Below are 14,576 nucleotides of genomic sequence, written 5' to 3' on the forward strand. Positions count from 1 at the left end.
GTGTCACTTCCACACGAGATATATTCTGGGTTAAACTTTAATGATACAGAGAAACAATATAAGGCACAAAAAAACAAATGATACTAAATACGCATTAGAAATAGAGTAGAGCCACGAGGTAGTTTCCTCTTTTTTTTGGAAGCCTCACCGACCACGTGTTGAAAACTGAGGTGGAAACGTTGCAATCATTAATATACAGTCAATTTTGTGAAGATACCACAGAGAAGATTTTTTGAGAAACTAAATGTATTCGATCTAATAAACAGAAACAGCTGATGTGCAAATGCATATTACATTAACTAGGAATTTGGAGATAAAAAACGTTTTTGAAGACACACTTGCATTTGTAAATATATTAGATAAATACATAATGGATGGAATAAAATAGACAAATTCGTTTTTTAAAAGAAGTGCATGACATCTACCTTTCGAAAAGAATGGAGAACCCTACTGAGTTTAAACATTTTATACTTTACAGAACAAGTCTCTCTTCAAGGAAGAAGGGGAGTAGAAGCAATAAATTAATGACATCACGGGGGTGTATTAACCATAAACATATCCACGATCTAAACCCGAATTTTAAATGGCCAATTTCTTAGTGTGTTACATATAATATTAAGCCTATTTCTGAAAGAAAATTAAAGCCATTACCGAAGTGCGCTTCGCATCCAGGGATGTGTGCACAAAACACACAGGCAGCTGTAATCACCTGCAATAACATCATAGATAATTTATCCACTTTTCTTAAAATGGAATCATGTCCCCTCCACACAGAACCACAGACAATTCAGGTATGTCTAGAATACAAAGAGGCAAATGTATAGTGCATGTTGGAAAGTGGATTATTGGTAAGGGCAGGTAAGTACCTATACTTAGCAATAGGCCACTAACACCCACTAGGTTCAGTTAGGTTTCAATAAATTAACCCCAGCTCAACCGTTGGTAGCTTGGCGACGAACGACAAGGCTTAACTTAGGAGACAAAGGCCCATATTTATACTTTTTTAGTGCCGCATTTGCGTCATTTTCTGATGCAAAAGCAGCACAAACTTTCAAAATCTAATTGTATTTTTTAAGTTTACACTGCTTTTGCGTCAAAAAACGACACAAATGCTACACTAAAAAAGTATAAATATGGGCCAAAGTGTGTAAAGCATTCAGCTATCACAAAACAGTAATTAAATAAAATACAGGAAACAATTTAAAAATCCAAAACCAATTTATACAAATAGGAAATATTTTTATCTTTAATTCGACACTAAAACAAATAAAATCGGATGAGAGAAACCGGAGATATGAATTTTAAAACATTGAGTGTTTTTTAGTGCATAGAAACGAATAGCGCCAATCTGGTCGCACCTCGACTGGGGCAAAGTCAAAGTTTAAGGCCGACAGCGATGGAGCCCTGCTCGGCTACAGCAAGCGGAGGTCTCGTTCAAAAGTTTTCCTTCGGACTTAGGGGGTTATTCCAACTTTGGAGGAGGTGTTAATCCATCCCAAAAGTGACGGTAAAGTGACGGATATACCACCAGCCGTATTACGAGTTCCATAGGATATAATGGACTCGTAATACGGCTGGTGGTATATCCGTCACTTTACCGTCACTTTTGGGACGGATTAACACCTCCTCCAAAGTTGGAATAACCCCCTTAGTCTTTTTCTTGAAGATTTTCCTCAGTGGCACAAAGTCACCAGTCCGATCCAACCTCCCTGGAGCCCTCTTCGAATACACTACGCGTGAGCTCCTGGCCAACTTTCTACGTATGGACTTAGTCACTTTTTGGGAGCTTTTCTTCAGCTGGACAAACCTGCAAGTCAGGCTGGGAAATGGTTGAGGCAAGCCAGCTAGACTCTCTGCGGAGGGTCGGTCCGATTATGGAGCTTTTTCCAAAAAGTTCACCAATTTTCTCCAAACTTCTGGAGTTTCTTACAGAAGGTCTTTGAAGGTCATTTAGGAGTCCACGGCTCACCGGAAGGTTCCAGAAGATCTGAGTTGCACCTTGAGGGTGTGGACTCCAACTCCCAGAATGCACCTGACTCAAGCTCCAAAATTGCCACTTGACAGTGGTCAGCTGGTCAGTTTCTTCAGGATTTGATGCAGTGTACTCTGGTTAGCTGTTTTTCACCTGCAGCAAACAAGGAGTCCCTTCTTGAATCAGTTGAAATCAGGCAAAGTCCTTCTTGTGGTAAAGCCCAAGTGTGCAGCTGGTGCAGTCCTTCAGAGTGCAGTGTCCTGATACAGGTCAGTGGTCCACCAGGGCAGTCCTTCTTCTTGTGATGTTCTTCAGAGGAGTGGTTGCAGCTCTGCCATATTTATCCTTGCTCCTGGCTGGAAAGCAGGGGGTCCTTCGTATCCAATCACAGGCAGGCTCCTTCTCCCTTTGATGACCACTTCCTGGGAAGTGTTGCAAAAATCAATCCCAGGGGGCAACATTTCTCAAAAATCCAACATGGCTGAAAGTGATTTTTGGAGGTTAAATCTGGCTGAGCCACCCACTGATGTGGTGAAAAATCCTAAACACACCCCTCTCCTAATCTAATCAAGAGGGCACCTAATTGTTTGGGGTTGCAGGATGTGAGGGAAGTGCTGAGCTGCTCCAATTGTCCTTCCCTGCCTTTGCAGACCAGTTTGGACGCTATCCCCCTTACTGTTTCACCATCTGCTGAGGAGGATCTCCTCCCTCAGGCACATCTTCTGTGTTCAGTTCAGGCCACTTCATACCCCATCAAGGTAGCCTGGCCAGGCTTCCAGAGGCTGGCCAATCAGAGAAGGGCAAAACAGAGCTGAAGTTGGCAACTTTCAGGTAGAGTTTTAAAACTCTTTACCTGAACTAGTTATATTAAATCCAACAATTGTAAGTTGTGGGATTTATCATAACAATTTGACACCAAACTCAAGGTATCTGACACCTAAGGGGACTTTGGTAATTAAAATAAAGTCTCCCCATTTTAACCTACGGAGGCCATTCACTATAGTGAGGGGAAAACAAAGGTGGCTATTTTACCTCACCAGGGCTTATAAAACATTTGTATGAGGTCCTTGCATATAGTTACATGGCACCCAACCCTAGGGGCATATAGGGCACCCTGTAGGGGTGACTTATATGTAACAATAAGGTAGTTTAAGACTTTGGAAGTACTTTGAAATCCAAAGTCAAATTTGCACATAACTTTAGTTTAAAAGCAGCCAGCAAGGCAGGCCTGCCCTTAAAATGACACTGAGCACCTCAGGGGTGCACTACCTATGCTGGGGTTCCCAAATCTACATGCCCTACCATATACTAGGGACTTATAGGTAGGTTTATACTGCCAATTACAATTAATCTAATTTTCATACTCAGTTTACACGGAGCACAGGACCTGGGACTAGTAAGCAGTACCCAGGACACAGCCAACCCAGTATCTATCCAAAACGTTTGGGAATGACCAGAGCAAAAAGGAGGACTTTCTTGCAGTGCATTACATAGATGAGGATGCCATGCTGTGGTGATATTAGCTGCACCAGGTAACCACACGTGACAGTATTACTGCCCGCAGTAAACACATTGCCACTGCATGTTAGTGACCATACCAAACCTCTAGGGTTATAAATAATTAAAGTACCACCCAAAGTTTTACCGCTTAGAGTGTGGGTTTGCAATCTTCAGTATTTCTTCTATAATGTGGTCCCTATTCTGTGAGATACCATTAGATTATGTGGACAGTAGATGACAAAATACACAGTATGGAGGGTGGAGAGCCTCGAAACACAACAACACATTAGATCACCATATCAGTGAGCTGATTATGAGACCTTAGATATGGTTAGCCTACATTCGTTTCAGGTGATTTGATTTTAGTTTTAGGTTAACTTCAGTTTATTACCTGGAGCTACTTATGAGTCATGACCAACTCGGACCATGCTTTTCGAAGAGATAGTGATAGGATACAATGGAAGTATTTTTGAGGAATGTGCAATTAAATGCTGCTAGGATTAGTTTAACATAATCACTGTCCTGCTATTGTGGATGCACCATGCATTAATCTCATTAGTCATAGAATATATAATTCTAAAAAAAAAACTTGTTTGCAAACAATGGTTGCCATAAATGTTACTAAAATGTTTAATTTATTTGGATGCAATGTTCTATCTGTTATTAAATAAACGTGAATTCACATGCAGTCTTTTTTATTTCACAGCTCCATTCAGCCCTCCAAACACAGTGGACAACACAGTCAAATTTGACGTCTATGGAGATGGAATCGGCCGGTACAACATATTTAATTTTCAATTCAAGGGAGACAAATACTCCTACCTTCGGATAGGCCAGTGGGCAGAGACCTTGACGCTAGATGTAGACCGGATCGACTGGTCTCAAAGCACCACCCCAACGTCACAGTGCAGTGATCCTTGTGCTCCCAATGAGATGAAGAACATGCAGCCCGGGGAGGTCTGCTGCTGGATTTGTATCTCCTGTGAAGCCCATGAGTACCTTGCAGATGAGTTTACCTGTGCTGCCTGCGAGCCAGGGAGATGGCCAACTGCAGAGCTATCCGGCTGTTTTGACCTGCCAGAAGACTACATCAAGTGGGAAGATGCGTGGGCAATTGGGCCAGTCACTATCGCCTGCCTTGGCTTCGTGTCCACCTTTGTGGTTGCTGCAGTATTTATCAAACATAACAACACACCACTGGTCAAAGCATCAGGACGTGAACTGTGCTATATTTTGTTGTTTGGGGTTTTCATGTGTTACTGTATGACATTCTTCTTCATAGCAAAGCCTTCACCAGCCATCTGCACTCTAAGGCGCTTGGGGCTAGGAACTTCCTTTGTGGTTTGCTACTCAGCCCTTCTGACAAAGACTAATCGCATTTCTAGAATATTCAACGGCGTCAGCGAAGGTGCCCCGAGACCTAAGTTCATCAGCCCGAGTTCACAGGTCGTTATTTGCCTGAGCCTCATTTCAGTCCAGCTTGTTATTGTGTCTGTATGGCTCATGATTGAGTCTCCGGGCACACGGAGATACACCCTTCCCGAGAAGCGGGAAACTGTTGTTTTGAAGTGCAACGTGAAAGATTCTAGTATGCTAATATCTTTAACGTACGACGTAGTTCTAGTCATCTTATGCACTGTCTATGCCTTCAAAACAAGGAAGTGCCCAGAAAACTTCAACGAGGCCAAGTTCATCGGCTTTACAATGTACACCACTTGCATTATATGGCTGGCATTCCTCCCCATATTTTATGTAACATCTAGCGACTACAGGGTAAGTCTTTAGAAATATGTTTTGTTAAGATATATGCATATTGCACACAGGGAAGCATTGATATATATATATATATATATATATATATATATATATATATATATATATATTATATTTGTTCTCACGCACTTTGCCAGAAGACGCTTCCTCAAACTTTGCTTTTTCTGATGAACTGTTGTTCTGACCAAAGGGATGTGATTTGCCTTTCTGGAATAGTAAAAGTGACTGAGAATGTACATACGGTCGATTTAATGAAACTGCTATAAAAGGGCAACTTTCCCTTCTATGGATTATAATATGGCACCAGTAACAAACTATAGATTTGAGAGTTGTATACGCCATTTTCCCTGACCTCTGTTCAGTAAAACTACTATATATGCAGACAGAACAAACTGAAAAATGTGAACAGAATATTGACAATCACTGAAAAACAGAAAAGCTAATAATCGATCAGGGATGACAAGCATAAACCTGCATTGAAATGTCCTCGGAGGATTTGTTTACTGTAATTACCCACCGGTCCCTCCAGTCCTCGTCTCATTCCTTACTAATGGAGGTGACGATCGACAATGACAGAAAAAAAGAACGCAAGGACTGCTGAATCTACCCCACTCCCTTCTAGTACATAATGTGTACTTATCCAGCATTCCTTCTGTTCTTTTTTCTGTCAGCACAACAGAATGAACTGGAGGGAGCTGCTCCTGCTGGGCTGGTGTGGCTTCTCGTGTAGTCCTTGTATTCTTTTATGCCTGGCATTGAGGGAATTTATGAGCACTGCACCTCTCTGTCTGCAGGGCCCACGGGAAGGCGTAGGGATGTGTGGACCGGCAGGCCGCTGGTCGGTCTTCCTGTGCTGGTCCAATGGCCATGTCTTCTGAGGCACCAACGCTTCCTGGATGTCCCCCGGGCTGTGGATGGCTTGGGAGCGGGGCGGGCTACGCCGTGATCATTGCCTAGCTTCTGGTTGAGATGTCAGTGTGTAGGCATGACAGTGTTTTGGCCTGCACCTGCTGCTGCTGTTTTTTGGCATTTTCTCGTTTCCCTGACTCATTAAAGGCACGGGGTCCTATGGGTAAGTACTGCATAGTGGAGTTGGTGCATGGGGCTGTTTTCCTTCAGTGCTCCTTGTGACCTGTTTTTCTTGTTTGGTTCTCTGTTGTGTGGTGCCTATTGTTACTACGGGGAAGCACTCCCATAAGAGAAAACATGTGGGACCTCAGTCGTGGTCACCACTTCTTCCTCCTCTGCTTCTCGTTGACCTTAATCGTCATGTTAAAGCGAATATGGGTTTTCTGAAGGATGAAGTGCCAGATACTTCTTCTGGGTCTCTACTGCATCAATTCCAGTGTGCCACTCCTGTTGTTGTGCCTGTTCACCCATGCATTCAGGAGGTCCTTAAGCGGGAATGGAAGGATCCAGATAAGATAGTGATGCCCCGCTTTATGGCAAAATTATATCCCTTACCGGATATGATTAAGGATTTGCCAGACTCAATTCCCATTGATTCCTTTGTGGCCAGTTTGGTGGGGCACACTTCTTTGGCAGAGGATGTCATCATCAGGGATTCTGTGGATAAGAAGGTGGATGTTGTTCTTAAGAAGATGTATTCGGGTGCCCATCTGGCTCTTTGGGCCGGGATTTATTGCACCTATGTGGTGCAGTCCTTAATTTCCGTTTTGAAATCCCTTCATAGGACCCTGGATGAGTCCTCTGACTCTTCTGGGACCCTGGAGCACATTTAGTGCCAAGTGGAATTCCTCTCAGATGCATTATTTGATGTTGTGAGGGCCTCAGCACTCTCTGGTGGGGCTTGTGTGGTGGGTAGATGTAATCTGGTTCTGCAGAACTAGAAAACTGATGCAGCCCAGAGGTCTTCTGCTCTTCGGATGTCTTTCCAGGGATCTACTTTTGTTTGGTGCAGAGCTTGAGGAAAAACTTCATAAACTTTCCAAAGAGAAGAAACATTCCTCCTCTCTTAAGTTCTTGCTGAGGGATAGGCTGCCTTTGAAGCACAAGTCCCAATTGCGCCAACCTTCCAGGTGGCAGTATGTTGGGTCTCAGGGACAGCTTCCAGCTGGACGCGGTTGTAAGAGGAAACCAAAGGCCTCGGTCCTGATGATACAGTGGATCCAGACGTCATGGTGGGAGGGGCGCCTGCAACATTTCCTCATGGCCTGGCAAGAGTCTGCTTCAGACCCATGGGTTTTGGACGTGGTGCAGCACAACTACACAATTGAGTTTGGGGTGTTTCCTCCTTCTTCAGGAGGGCAGCTGATTCCTTGGCCTCCCAGCAGTGTGAAGCATGAGGCTTTGCCCATTCATTCACTCTCTTCTCCTCTCCTCAACCACGTAATTCTGGAGGTTCCTCACTCGGAGAGGGGGACAGGGTTTTACTCCATCATCTTCCTTGTTGCAAAGGCCAACGGGTGGTTTTGGACTTGAAGGCCTTGAAAAAGTCTGTGTGTCATGTCCCCTTCAAGATGGAGATACTTCAGTGGCTCATTTAGTTGGTTATCAGGGGTCATCTGATGTGCATTCAGTACTTGCAGGATGCTTACTTCCATTCATCCTCCCTCCCAGCAGTTTCTGAGGTTCTGTGTCCAAGGTTCTTACTATCAGTTCAGGGTCCTGCCATTCCGCCTCCGGTCGGCCCGAGGGTGGTCACCAAGATGGTGGCTCCTCTGGTGGCGTCCCTTCATCTCTAGGGGATTCACCTGTACCCCTGTTTGGACGATTGGTTGATTCATGCTCCATCCAGGGACCAGGTTCTTTGGGACTTCCAAGTGGTGTGTGCCACTCTCCCGGCTCATGGCTTTCTGGTCAATTGGGAGGAATGTCAGCTGGTTCCCTCTCAGGATCTTACTTTTATAGGAACTTGGTTCCATACAGAACTCAACAGGGTGTTATTTCCACCTCCCAGGATGATGGCATTGAGGTAGGTGGCTCAGGAGGTGATGGACTTTCCCCAGTGCAGTCTGCACAAGGCTTCACCTCTTGGGGTTCTTGGCAGCGGCAGTGTTCACCATGCCTTGGGCCCGCTTTCATATCCAGCCCCTGTGGTTCCATCTTCCGTCCTTTTGGGATCCTCACTACAGGGACTTTGAGCTGTCAGTCCCTTTCTATCATGCAGTGGTTTGGGGTTTGGAGCAGCGGACTCTGCTGGATAATCTCTCCAAGGGGGTTCCCTTACAGACAGACCCTCCACTGGTCATCACCACAGATGCCAGCACCTTTGGTTTGGGGGCAAACCTGGGGGACAGGTCTCTGCAGGCTTGATGGTCTCTTCAGGATGGGATGGATGGAACTGATGACTGTCTTTATGGAGGTCATGGGATTCCTGCACCTTCTGGTGGGGCACAACTTGGTGGTGCGCTCAGACAACCAGGTGACAGTGTCTTTCGGGAGGTCATGAGATTCCTGCACCATCTGGTGGGGCACAACTTGGTGGTACGCTCAGACAACCAGGTGATGGTGGCCTATCTGAACAACCAGGGGGGTATCAGGTCTCAATCCCTCAATGCTGTGGCCCTGCCTTTGTTCCGGCTTGTGGAGGAGCACCTTCGGTCCTTGGTGGCTACTTATGTTCAGGGGTTGGACAATGGGGTGGCAGGTGCTCTCAGTCACGTCTTTCTTCCCTCCCAGGAGCTCTCTTTCAATCAGGGGATGTTTCAAGTTTGCAGGAGGTTTGGTGTATCTTTCTTGGATCCGTTTGCTTCCCAGCACAATGATCAGGTGCCTCAATTTTGTGCTTGCCCCCAAAAGGAAGGGACCTGGGCATTGGATGCTCTGATGGTCCCTTGGCCGGATCATCTGTTGTATGCCTTTCCGGCAGTTTACTCTCATTCCCAGGTTACTGAGGGAGTCCAGGTTGGTGATTCTGGTGGTGCCTTTTTGGCCTTAACGCGTGTCATCACCCTTGTGTCACGCAAGAGGGGCACAAGGGTGACAACACTAAAGTAAGATTTAACAAGCCAATCAAGGCCACCTTGCATGGCCCTAAGTAGCTATATACATCTGGAGTAAGGCAACACAGCACAAATTTCTGTTTTGCATTACTCTGCCTCAGGAAGGTGTTCCATGGGGCATTTCCTGATTAATCAACATTGGTAAACTTGGGAATGTATCAAAATGCTACGCCTCCCCATAATATCCTTATTTCTCCTCATTCTTTCCTCTTTCTAAGTGTGCTGTATTCCGTATGTGAAGGAAGGTGCTCCTTCCGCCACAAAAACAAACTGTCAACAAAGCAGGCATGCTTGCACCACAACACAAGGGTGCCTGCATTGGTGCTAGGCAGCCTAAAGGTAGCCAGCTCAAGGAATTCACCGTATTATGTTAAATACAACACATTCCTACCCTTTCCTTTTCATGCAATGCAGTAAGGTTCCCTGCTGGGCTGTATGAAATTTTGATAAATGAGGCCCTTAATTTGACACACCTCAAGCGAGCATGGCCAGTGGCTGTGTGCAGTAGGGCTGACTACCTACAAATGTTTGCATGCAGGACCTGATCATACCCAAGGCTCTCTAGTCAACCCCTGCTGCCCCTGGTCAATGGCTGTTAGCAGTAGGAATGACCACCCATTAAATAAACCTGTTCTGCACTTGGCCAAAAGCTGTGAGCTGCAGGAGTTGGTAATCTGTGAAGGTTTGGACAAAGGGACGGACCAGTTTTAGATTATGCCCAAAGGCCCAACCAAGCTACCCACATCAGTGAACCATGCACAAATGGTGTTGGCTGCTTGCAGTTGGTTGGGCGAAGGGCTAGGCCAAAACTGTGTGGTCAAATCATACTCTGATCAACCAAAGGTCCAAATGCAATGCATAATAAACACAGATTTACTCATTTACTACCACAGCCGAGCTGTATTTCCTTTACTTTTCAAATATGTATATGCAGTTTCACAAAACATTATACTGTTGCAATTATCCAGTTTTCCCTTCTAGGTATCCCTCTTATTGAGCTACATATGTTAGTTATTTAGGCACCAGTGACGAATATAGAATGCACATGTATTACTGTCATTATTTCGCAACATAATAGTCAAGCTTGCTTGAATATATTCACAGTATTTAATATGAAATTAACTTTCAGTTCTAAATATTTGTTGTTGACCTGTGCACAAGGTTTCATGAAAGATGATAATTACACTTCTTAATATAATTATTCAATGAGCATTGTTTTTAAAGGAATGATAATATGTAAAAGGGCAACAGTCACTTTCTGGTAAGTTTTTCTGAAATAGTCAACAAAAGGCAGATAAAGTTATGTAAGTTGTGAACAGAGTTACAAGGGCTTGAGAGGAACTTTTGGGCAGAAAACTAATGCAAGACAATGTGGGGGTCATGATTTGTTGTTTTTCCAAAAACAAAATTCCGCATAGATGTGGAGTACGGGTACTCCTTCAGGGTGAAAGAGTATTTTACTCCAGCACCCTGACAGAGTAAAGCCCACCCTCGATACTCTAAATCAGGTCTTAAGTCCATAGTGCTGATTCTTATAGAAAGCATATTTTCCAGGCTGTGATCAGAAAACATCACCATGGCTCTATAGCAATAGAGGACAGCAGTGCCTTGTAGTACATAATGTTTTTCTTGGACTTAATGTATTTTTATGAGGTCATTGTGGGATTCATAAGTAGCCTGTAATACCAATTATATACACCTTCTATTGACAGTGCATGAGTCACAGACATTTCTTGTTGCTTTAGAGCATCTTTTTTAATTGAATAGGAATGGAATACACTCACACCAGTGCATAGGTTAAAGGGCCGGAGGGTGTCGGACTTGCAATTTGTTTTGTATTTGTTTACAAGACATAAGCTGATGGTGGTCAGGTTTGCATTGAAGCAAATGGACAAATCATGCATAATAAACAATATGAAAATTATTTCTAGGAAAGAAGCATGGGACAGAGAGTTAGGCGCTGGACCTGGACTCCCACATATCATAAGAGACAAAGTAAATTAAAATACTTAGGTGGTCATTATGACTCCAGCAGTCTTCTGACCGCCAGGATTAATGTGGCGGTATCACAGCCAACAGGCTGGGGTAATGACTGCCAAATTATGACCATGAGGGCCCAGCATCTCAGGTCCTCCCATCATTTCCTGCAGTGGGTGCTCTGCCTCCCCAGGGTCTGCATGCCCTTGGCAATGGCATGCCACACCCCCTTCTTCTGATGGGCACTGACCTACAGAGGAAACACAGGAGGTGGGACACTGTTTTGCTTTCACTAATGACCGAGCTGAAAACAATCTCTGGAATGCACTTCTAAGTTTAAAGAAGACATTTATTATTACTTCACCACGAGGTTCCTGAGAGAAGAGATTAGTAGGTTGGAGGCACACGTTTAAAAGTAGTCACAGCAATGAAAGGGATATATATCAAAATGATGCTCAATTGCAATGTACACAGCAGAAATATGTGATTATATTATAGCATAACTGTCAAAGCAAAGAATAAAAGTCAAAATTCATCACCATAGTAGGGCCCACCAAAATGCTTCATCTTTCTCATGCCAGCAAGGAGAACGACTCCTGTTCAACAGCGAGAAAGAGATTTCCACCCCCACGGGACAACGTCAGGCAACTGGCACCCGCTCCTGATTTAAGTCTCGGAATTCCACGCTACTGAACAGAGTCATCTGTTTTATATCTTTGAATAGAGAACTTTCTAGAAAGCCCTCCCTTTAGAGAGAATTATAAAAAAATGCTGGCTACTGTAGGTCAGAGTTGGGAAAATAAGCAAGCGTCGAAGGTTGGTCAGGTCTCCAAGGCTCATTCTTTTCCCACGACTGACTAGAGGGAAAAAACACGAAATATGCGCTCCCTTATCATGCTAGGGTTCGGTGATAACAAAATACAGGAAAAAAAACACAGCTTGGTTTACTATGTGGAAAAACACAGCTCATCTGCAATGTCTCAACTGCAATGTCTAACTCCACGATAAAGTCAATAGGCAGCTAACCTAAATACAAAATGTAATTTCTAATGCCACGTTAAAGCCAATAGGCAGCTAACCTGAATGCAAAATGTAATGTCTACTGCCACATTGAAGCCAATAGGCAGCTAAACTGAATACTGAATACAGAATGTAATGTGCTACTGGTGAACATTGAACAAGCAATCAAGTATCCAGAATAAGTGTCCACTACAGTGCAGGCATATTGACACCTGCGACTAATCACTCGTGGTCCAATGTAATCAATTTACCATATCTGTCCTGGTAACTTTCCTCTCCCCAACTGACCTTTAACTGTTTGCGCGACAGATCTCTGTTGTGTGTGCTGACAAATAGGACATTGCAAAATCACAGTTTTTATCAAGTCTAGGGGAATGTGCATTTCTCTAATCTCTGCCCACCTGTAAGTGGCTTTTTCTCCCAGATGTCCACATTTCTGGTGCGCCCACTTAGCCATCCCCACCAAGTCAGAATTCTGGGTTGACACTTCTGTCTTTGCACTTTTCTCTTTAACATCTGCAAGGGAATTGAACCAGGGTTCTAATGAGTCAATGGGACAATGAGCATCTATGACAATGCCCTGTTTTAACATTTCCCAAATTTACTGCCACAAGTCTTTGCTCCTCATTTCCTTTGATTTACTGAACCAATTATGTACAAGCCATGTGGAAAACCAAATGGCTAATCCATTAACAGTGAACCAAGAATCAGTGTAAAAATGACACGTCCCAAGCAGCTCTTGCTTTAAAGTCTGACACACATTGTACAACTCTGCATATTGGTTACTTTTTCCTTCTCCTGTGGTAGACAACAACTTTTCAGTAACTGGATTGTATAACACTGCTTTCCATTGTCTTTTAGTACTCACGTATTTCAATTAATCATTAGTCAAACAAACACAGTTTCTATCCTCAGGGGACAAGAATTCAAATGGTGCACTCAATTTCACTAGTGACTCTTTTGCCTGTGGTACCCCCTGCACCCTCTCCTCATCCTGTAAAGGGGCTTGTGAGACATGTTCATGTAGGGCTGTAGTGCCTGTAGGTCCTACTTGAGCCCTCTTTTGTATGTACCAGATCCATAGTATGATACTAGCCTCTTGTGCCTGTCCTATACTGTGAGATTTAGGTGAACTCATCACCCACTGCATGATTGGTAGTTCAGGTTTCAGAATTACATTATCATTTAATGTAATTTGCTCAGTATTCACTAGAGCCCAATAACAAGTCAAAAACAGTTTTTCAAAAGGAGTACAGCACCCCACAAAGTCTGATAGTTTTCTAATCCAAATCCCCAGGGGCACCCTTGTCCTCCCCTGTTTCTGCCACATACTCAAGGTGGCAAACTGTTCCTGATTTACATGTAAATCAGTGTTTCACTCTTGCACTGCGCACAAATCTAAAGTCTGTTGAATTATTTCATTTGCCAAATCAAAAGCACGCAGCTGCTTCTCACTCCATTCAAACTTATGTTTTTTCCTAGTTACTTTGTTAAGATTTTACTCAGATGAGGGCTATGCTGTTTCCAAAAATCAAACAAGCTTGTGAAACTCGGTGTCTCTTGCTTAGTGCAAATAGTAAGAAACTCTAAAATCGTTTGTTTTACCTGTGACAACATCTGTCTATTTTCTGGATTCCACTGAATTCCCAGAAACTGCACATTTTGCGACAGTACCTCTGCCTTGTCTGAATTAATTTTACACATCATACTTTGCAAACGTAGTCTGAATATAACATCGGCAACTTCGTGCTCAGTGTAATCTTTTAAAGAATGCACTTCAACTCCTGCCAAAAACTGTGGGCTGCTCTGCGCACGGAGATCTACGCTCTGCTCATGAGACTCACACTGGCCCCCACCTTTTTTAACCTCCTCATTACTGGAATGTGAAAAGCCAGATTCCCCTGCAACAACTTTATAAATTTTAGTTTTATCTTGCATTAATTTTTTCTGGCTAATTTGTTCATGTAAATTCTTATTTTCATGTTCTAACTGCTTACATCTCATGTATTTTTCTGTAAGCAGGCAAAAGTATCCAAGCCCTTCTGTCAAGAACAAAAGGGACATAATTTCTTTCAAAAAGCAAATTTTCTAAATATGAAAACACTTTTGGTTTATCCAAGCACTCATCCCAAGACTTAGAAAGTCCTGATAAACAAGAAAACATGTTTCTCACAACACCATAAGGCAGTTTAACTTCACTTGCATTTTCAAACATGGTCTGCTGTGCTTCCTTTAATTCTCTAAACAACAAAAAACAAAAACAAAAACAATTACACTTTTAAATCGTGCACTTCCAATCTCCAATTCCACTCCCAGACTGCCGACTCAACAAAATGTTTTGCTTTCACTAATGGCTGAGCTGAAAACAA

At 43.5% G+C, this 14,576-nt stretch overlaps 1 protein-coding gene across 2 annotated transcripts in view; it reads left to right on the top strand.

Moving 5' to 3' along the window:
- The window catches only part of GRM3 (glutamate metabotropic receptor 3), a 1,234,490-nt gene that overhangs the window by 1,124,048 nt on the left and 95,866 nt on the right, over positions 1 to 14,576 (top strand). For both annotated transcript variants that reach the window (XM_069228714.1, XM_069228715.1), the window contains exon 5: positions 4,179 to 5,245. In XM_069228714.1, the coding sequence (XP_069084815.1) occupies positions 4,179 to 5,245 (1,067 nt within the window). The remainder of the gene's footprint in view (positions 1 to 4,178; positions 5,246 to 14,576) is intronic.

The sequence above is a fragment of the Pleurodeles waltl genome, chromosome 4_1 (genome assembly GCF_031143425.1).
Source record: "Pleurodeles waltl isolate 20211129_DDA chromosome 4_1, aPleWal1.hap1.20221129, whole genome shotgun sequence".
In the NCBI taxonomy this organism is placed as follows: domain Eukaryota; kingdom Metazoa; phylum Chordata; class Amphibia; order Caudata; family Salamandridae; genus Pleurodeles; species Pleurodeles waltl.